Below are 8,569 nucleotides of genomic sequence, written 5' to 3'. Positions count from 1 at the left end.
TGAGGCTTTTTGCCTAATATAAAAAAACATATTGCTAAACAGTCGAAGGTTATGAAATTGGCTCTCATGGAATTTGTTCTAAAGAACATCAATTATCAAATTTATTGAAGTGGGTTAAATATAGACCTGTGTGAAGGCAAAGGACTGGATTATTTGATCACTCATAATTTTTCAGGCCTAGGAGTTCTGTGAATTCATAATTGTAGGAAAATTTAGGACTTGACATTTGAAGATAGATTTGAATTTATTTAACTTCATCGAATAAATTCCTAAATGAGCTTTATTTACATGCTTGCAGATCTTGTGTTGACCGGTCAAAGAGCAGTCTTTAATTGCATTGATTGTAATAAATGGATAACAGTAACTTTCTGTTAAAATCATAAAGTTATTATTTTATTTGATTATAATTAAAATGAATTTTAGTATAATTGTTTATTTTATTAGAAAATTATTACAATACATTTGAAGTTGAAAGGAACATTTCTACAATACTCATTAGTCCTGAGGATAATTTTTGAATTACATATTTTCCCCCAAATGTTATAAATCGTCCCACATTAACACAATCTTCCCAGGATTAATCTGAACATTTGTGACTAATTCACATTTGATTGAGCCATCTGCTGAAAACTCAGTGACTCTAGAAACCAGAGGGATGTTTTTTGACTTATGAGTTCCTAATTTCTGAACAGTGAAAACTGACAAAAACAAAACCTCTGCATGTATTATTATTTATTCAATTCTTAAATACTTTATTATAAAAAGTCAGACAAGAATTCTCACTTAACTGCCTATTCTATGATTTTTAAAAAACATTCAGTGTCAGATTTATTCTCTTCAGTATGAGAGAAAATAATCGGCAGCATCACCATGATGAGCTCATAGAATTTTTAGAAATCTAATGTAAACTATGTCTTTTTATGGGTTAATCTATACCCATCAAATTTTGTAAAAAGGTGAAGGGATTAAGCAAAGAAAAGAAAACCATATAGACATACAACAGTATGGTGATTACCAGAAGGAAAGGGGGTGAGGGAAATAGAAGAAGGTAATGGGGGGGGGGGATAAATGGTGATAAAAAGAGACTTGACTTTGGGTGGTGAACACACAATACAATATATACAGATGATGTGTTATAGAAATTGTACACCTGAAACCTATGTAATTGTATTAACCAATGTCACACCAATGAATTCAATAAAATTAAAATCAAGTGGAATTTCTGGCATTTCATCAATATCACATTTGACCAGGTCTGGGAAAGAAAGAATAAGAAATTGTTTGAGGATAGAAAATGTGATTGAGACATGACCAATCTTCCTTCAGTGTCAAAGGGTGGAAAAGGGAACAGTAAACATGAATGATAAATGCTTAGTTTTAAAAGAAGCAAGGAAATGTCCAGGTTTTCAATAAAGTTGTAGACTTCTATCATCTCCAAGCACAATTTGGACAAAACCACAGCTCGTCCTGCCCTTCATTCTTAAATAGAATCTTTTGTCTTCACACCTTAAGTCTCTTCAAGTCTCTCCTTTCCCTTCCTTTCGATTAACCTACTACTGTGGGAGTTACATGGAAAGCACATCTATATGTGTCCTCCTCTCAAAAATTTATCTTTAGTACATGTTTATTACACATCTGCTTCTGCTGCATTGGACAAAACCCTTTGAACGTTTTCCATTTCCTCACCAACCACCTCCCTAATCTTCCAAGTCCTCTTCTCTCCCCCTCTGTCCAACTACATTCTAGACTCTTTCTACATTACTTTATTGAAATGGTGCTAAGAACACAAGCCATCGCCTTTTAGACAAATCACACAGTATAAACTCTGCTCCTTCTCAAAACACTCTCCCTTGACATTTCCTTTTGCTTATCCTTTCCACTTTATTTGTTGCCACCCCCTTACTTTTTTCCCCTTTCTCTAATTTAATATTTACTCTCTGCTTGTTTAACAGTTGATTCGTAAATTTAATCCTCAACTATGACTTCAGTGGAGTCCAAACTGTGTGTTTTTCACCTTGTTGTTTTGCGTATGTTTTTGCCTTCATCTCTCCCAGTAAATAACAATGTAGGAGCTCTTTCATACGCTAAATTTAATGTGTGAAAAACTGACATGATGTGCAAAACTGATTTCCCTTTCTCATTCTTGTAGTTTCCACAAATGAATTCAACATTCAACATACAGTATTCTATAGACAACAAGGATGGCCACTCATCTCTCACCACTTGGTTGGCAAAATGACATGGAAAACTAGGTATCCTTTAGAGAGAGCATAGCCCTAAGTGAATCATCACATTATTGCCCAAAAGGTGTAGCATGTTTAAACTCATGCCCATGCAAAGCCCATAAAAGAACACTGCAAGAAGTCAACATAGAAATTGTGTAATTAAAAAAAATCTTCGATCCTACCATAGCCATGTTAAATTTAGAGCTAAAAACGAATCACTCCAATTAGCTGTGAAATGAAAAAAATTCCCTAGCCTAGCCTGAGGGCATGTTGGAAGAGACAAAAGTAGCTTTTGGTCTTCTTAACTCATGCCAGCCCTTCCTCACCAAGGTGCTTTTGCTTTTGAAAATTGTTTTCAACTCCAGGATGATTACTCTAATGACCTTTAAGTATTTCTGTGAGTGACCCTGATAATGATAATTTGAAATTTATTTCTGAATATACAATGGAGAGTCTATTTTTGTTCAATTGTTTTCAAATGTTCTCACTATGATGCTATATGCTTTATGACCCATGACATATGTTGACAGATAAGCATAGATTCTTAGGCCTCAATTAAATATACTGTTCAGGGTGTAAGTTTTGCTTAATTAAAATTTGATATTAATTGAGGTTATTCTGCAACAAACTTGTGTAAAATTGTATAATTGAGAACTATATGAAAACTAATATTTGTCCCCCTTTTTGCCTTAGCAAATGTAGTTACTATTATTGATGCCTGAATATCTTATAGTGCTTTAGAGAGTTCATGAAAAGGTTTGTAATTTATGCTGCAGAAAGAAATGAGATTGGTTTAAATGTATACTGATTCTAAACTTATTCAGGGTTGCTTTAATTTGCAATTTTCTCTTCATGCCTGAGACAGCTAATTGATTTCAGGTTAATCAATAATTTTCTGAACACAGAAATATATATATATATTCTTATAACATTTTATATTATTAAACAATCATAGTTTCTATGAGAATCATATACATTCTCATTAAAATTTAATTACTCTGTCCATTATCCCACAAATGTTTTTTTCTTTATTTTATAAAACAAAATTCTTTTCCAAATTTGAATACTTAAATTCACAGATATTCTTCTCATGTTCACACACCATCAGGATTCCATTATGAAAAAAATTAGTGGAGTTGGAGGGATATGCAGATAAGAGTTGTCTTCTTATTTTTTGTTTCTCTTAATTTATCTTATTCAAGGTTTTAAGAGCTTTTTCATTTCCTTCCCTTTTTGTAAAATTTCAGAACATTTCTCATTGCAAAATATCATTACAGTGATCTGACCTTTTGGTAACCATGTAATGTAACATTACTTACTTTACATAATTTGTATAATTTATGCCTGTCTAGCATATCATATCTCTAACCTTACCGCTAATCCAGGGACATTTTCTATCAGGTTTAGTCAACTTTAAAAGGGTGTAAATTTTAACAGCACAGAAAAATGTTATTTTTCTCTCAAGGTGTTTTAGTTAATAAATTGGAGAAATATATATGTGATATAGTACTTTTATTATTACTTGGCTCTTCTCAATGAGATTGGAACTTTGAAAATAAATATTTATTGTTTAATTTTTCTGTTTATATTTATCAGAAAAACATACATGTAAAAATGATGACACAGTTGGTTAACTTTTAATGGAATATAATATTTTGAGTAACAATAATGGGATTCCAGCATGGGTGCGAATATGGATAATACAGTCTTTATGACATGATTATCATGTTGAGCTATGGCAAAAACAATTTCAACTGATTTGTTGTCTATTAGAATGAAGCATTTTACTTTGAAACTTTTAAATTATATTACTGTTTGGATACTTGAAAAATAAAAATTGAAAATAATGTTTATATTTTATTATTAAAATATGTTTATTATTAAAAATATTTATTTTTATTATTAAAATATTAAAGTATTTTTGTATTTACTGAAGGCTATGAAGCAAAAGAAGACCACTTTATCTCCCATTACCATTTTTTTCTGTCACTTATTTCCAGATCTCCTAGGAAAAAAGGATCTATGCATGTCTGGCAAATTTTAGGGACAGAAATGGTCTGGCTAATGATGATCTGGCTAATGTCACTCTATCTCTCCAATAGGATATTTAGGGTTCCTGGATACTGGAGGCCATATTTTATGTATTACTATAGTTAAATTATATATAATTTTGAGATAGATTTTTGTGTCAGCAGCACTGTTAGAACTTACAAGTGAAAGATGAGAAATAAGAGAAAATAAATAAGACAAATAATAATGCCATTAAATGAGATGGAAAATATAGGGAGGTGCATATTGTTCTAGTAAAATTTTATTTCCAAATTTCTAAAAAAACACTAGAAAACATTTCAAAAGTTTACCAACATATTTTATCATATTTCTTTAAAATATTTACAAATTAGACAAAGTAGATATTTCTTGTTATTCTATGTTTTCAAGCTATTCAATTCTCTCTCTCTCTCTCTCTCTCTCTCTCTCTCACACACACACACACACACACACACACACACACACACACACATGCGCACACACAAATAATTTATTCTCAAGGACAGCCCACTGTTGACCAGGTTAATATCACAATCCTGACTCTTATAATAGTTTGCAATCCCAGAAATGAATACAGTTGGATGTTTGGTGTGGGAAGAGAGTATAATCAAAATCATAAAGTAGAAGTTATAGAAAAAACAAGATGGCGAACAGAGGGGTTTACCAATTCTACTCCTAGTTAGGAATCACTAAACAAAAAAACCAAAGGGTTCTCTATGTTAATCATTAGATTAACATACATGTAAAAATGGGATTCCAGCATGGCTGCGAATATGGATAATACAGTCTTTATGACATGATTATCACACTGAGTGTTTCTTCGATGTCAGTGTAAAGGTTGAGAGTGACATGTTCTACTTGGTAAGGTGTTTTTTTCCACAATGAGTGCAGCAGAGATTCTCAGCAAATTCGGCCAGCATTTTAGCATACTGAGTACAGTGCATGCTAAGTGGTAAATAATCTGCTATGTAAATATTTGGGGCTTTTCAATGAAACAAACAACTCCTTTTTAAAATAGCCTACAGAAATTGAAGCTGCTCGCTCTGAAATTCTTTATTAAGTTGTTTGGAGAGTTTTCATGTTTCATACCTTTGAAGATACATAGTCACCTCCTAATAAAAGAAAATACAAATGTTTTTTTTCAGTCATCTAATGAAACTCAACTTTTGTTTGCATTATTTGAATAATTTTCAGCATTATTCCATGGGTTTTACTGTAACATACTGTCTGTTGGATACTAATTAGTTGATACATGAGGGAGATTGTTATATATAATATAATAAACATGACCAACTCACTTATTTTGGTATAAACCTTTTTCTGTACTCTAGAGAATATTGTTGGTTAAAGCCAAAGTATAAGTAAAGCTATCTGTATGTAAATGCAGATGGCTTCACTCTGAAGCAAAACAGTTAGAAAAGTACAAAATGTGTTCACTTTATAAAAACGCTTAAAACTTGTTTTAGTTTTCTATTTCTTATATTATGAAAACTTTTTACTTTATAGATGTTACCTAATTAGTAGATCACAAACTTTGCCATAATGGTTTGCAAATTAAAGAAACATGTATTTTTCATTTCTTTCTCAAAACAACAATTTGAAGCTCTCTATCCTCTAACAGGGGGAGATTTAGTGGAATCTCCACATAAATAAAGTGTGTACAACAATTTTTAGAAAAACTATGATAGTTGTATATTGGTAAATAATGAAAAATCAATTCTCTTTGCCATTTTTACTACTTATATGATATAACATGCTGACCTATTTGCTAAATTTAGTATTGATTATTTCTTATCCCTTAATAAGTATATTTAAGTTTATTTGATTTGTTATGTAAATTATTTGGACCTTTAACTAATTTTCTTTTTCTTTTTCTTTTCTCTCCCCAGAAAGGACGGTATTATGAACCCAATCTAAACTTCCTTTCCTCAGTTTTAAACTTTGGTTGCTTAACACTGAAGCAATCATGGTGAACTTAAGGAAAGCGGTGCACTCATTCCTGTAAGTATGCAATTACTTATTTTTTTTCAAAAGATAACTTTTTTATGTTAGCTGGCTCAAAAATGTTAAACAGGCTTTTATATGATCATTCAGCCATATTTACCTCAATCTTCATAAATGACTTTTGTTTCAATAGACTAATTGTATATGTGTTTCCTATTCAAAAGCAATAAATGGAGAAAAACCCTGTAATTTGAACTCCAGTTAAACACAACCACTCATGCATTCAAACAAGTAATATGGTAATTATACCTTAGATTCAAAAACAATCCCAATGCCCACGATTGCCTTCTCCATGGTTAAAACATAGAAGTGAGAAGATACTTTCCTTTTTCCATCATGAACTGAACCAAGAAAATAAAATGTCTTTATAAGTCTCTGGTTTTATCTAAAATATTTGAGGTTGCAAAAGAATGCATCAGAAGTCAGGGAGTTGGGGTTGGGCGGTGTAGCTAGACAGAGGAAAACAATTCAATTTTTGGAAGTCTTGATGCAATGACCCAGTAATTAAAACTAATACAATGTAACATAAAGGGTATAAGTAAAGAGTTGAATTCAAATACTGGACAATTCTAAACATGATGTAACCCAGTCATATCTTCTTTTTAACTTAACAATATATAGGGTTTGTTTCTTCTAAACCTACTCTTTGAGGAATGGGGCATTGAAAAAAAAAAAAAAAAAGATATCCAGTTCTCTGTAAACTGACTGGTACAGTGGAGAAGCCTTGAATCGCCTTGCTTTACGCAGTCTCCTCTATAATTCCTGTAAAAGCTCAGTCAGGAACAAAGTTTACAGAGCAGTGTAGGTATAAAGAACATCATCTCCAGTATGCACCATTATAGCCCATCTTGGATGTCACTGCTTATTGTAGTAATGATACTCTCAAGGATGTGTGGCTCCAAGAGAACTAGAGCAGATGGGGAAAGGAAAGGGTAGACAGTGATAGCAGAGTCAGATCAGACAGATCAGCAGAGTCAGGTGTAAGAAAATGAAAGGACAAATGTTTCATGCACCTGTGTCAACCCTATTTGGGCATTGGTCTATATACCAGTATGTAGGGTTACTTTAAAGTGTGCCGAATTATTCTGGTATGAAATTAAGAAATTCACATCACCTTTTTCCATCCTATTAAGAGAAACAGAGAGCATTCATCTCTTCTAATAATGCTCTTTGTCATATGCCATTGAAAAACTCAGAAGGTTTAAAATATACTCAGACTTTTAAATTAAATTATCATTTTGTTTAGCTACTATGCATGTAAAATTATATTTCATTAAAAATTTAGTAGCAATGAATAAATTATTTGCACGGTTCCAAAGAACTTGTGATTTTGGAGCATATATTTTATGAGACTTCTGTGGCTTAATGGCAATTCATATAGCTTTAGAAGCAAGACCTAAATTACTCCTCTTTTGTAAAAAGACTATATATTTCACTGAGGATGCAATATTTGAAGTTAGATTTAATTATAATACAGCCAAGTTTTATTACAAAACTATAGAAAATAGCATTGGACTACAATAAAACTCATAATACTTTTCCCATAAATAGTACTCAGTAATAATTTATTAAATTGAATTGAAACCAGGGAACTAAAGTAAATACTCTTTCAGGATCTTTCCCAGCACCATTACTTTATTTTATAACTCACAATAGATTTCTTTCTTTATTTTAACAATATATATATATTTATATTCTACAAGCTTCCTTAGTAATTTAGTATTTTTTAAAATATATTTTATTGGTTTCAGAAATGAAGGGGGAGGGAGAGATAGAAACATCAATAATGAGAGAGAATCATTGATTGGCTGCCTCCTGCATGCCTCACGGCATGCCCCACACTGGGAATTGAGCCCGCAACCTGGGCATGTGCCCTGGCCAGGAATCAAACCATGACTTCCTGGTTCATAGGTCGATGCTCAGCCACTGAGCCACTCCAGCTGGGAAGTAACTCAATATTTGTTTCATGGGCTTTTTAATAACATTTATGTACATCTGACCAATAGAGTTATACTTCAAGTGGTTTTCTACCCCAAAGTTCTAAGATACTCAAATTATAAAATTCATAATTGAACATAGTTTTTTATGTTATGTGCAACTTTATTCTGCATTCCTCCACTGTTTTTAGAGAAATATGGAAAGATTAAATGTTTTCACAACTTCCTTCAAAAATGTGAGGTGGGACTGCATATTCTGTTAGGACTTTATTCTCTAGGCTTAGGGATAAATATGTTATCTGTGGTTCTGCAACTGACAATTGAAGATGCAGTTGATTATTGTGAACATAAAGT

At 32.0% G+C, this 8,569-nt stretch overlaps 1 protein-coding gene across 1 annotated transcript in view; it reads left to right on the top strand.

Annotated features, from left to right (window-relative positions):
• The first annotated feature begins 6,240 nt into the window (after window positions 1-6,240).
• The window catches only part of HTR2C (5-hydroxytryptamine receptor 2C), a 176,740-nt gene continuing 174,411 nt past the window's right edge, over window positions 6,241-8,569 (top strand). Inside the window, exon 1 of the mRNA XM_059678797.1 lies at window positions 6,241-6,275. Coding sequence (XP_059534780.1) covers window positions 6,241-6,275 — 35 coding nt within the window. The remainder of the gene's footprint in view (window positions 6,276-8,569) is intronic.

This window comes from Myotis daubentonii, chromosome X, assembly GCF_963259705.1.
Source record: "Myotis daubentonii chromosome X, mMyoDau2.1, whole genome shotgun sequence".
NCBI lineage: Eukaryota > Metazoa > Chordata > Mammalia > Chiroptera > Vespertilionidae > Myotis > Myotis daubentonii.
Note: the sequence above shows the minus strand (reverse complement) of the source record. Positions and strands in the feature narration are given on the sequence as shown.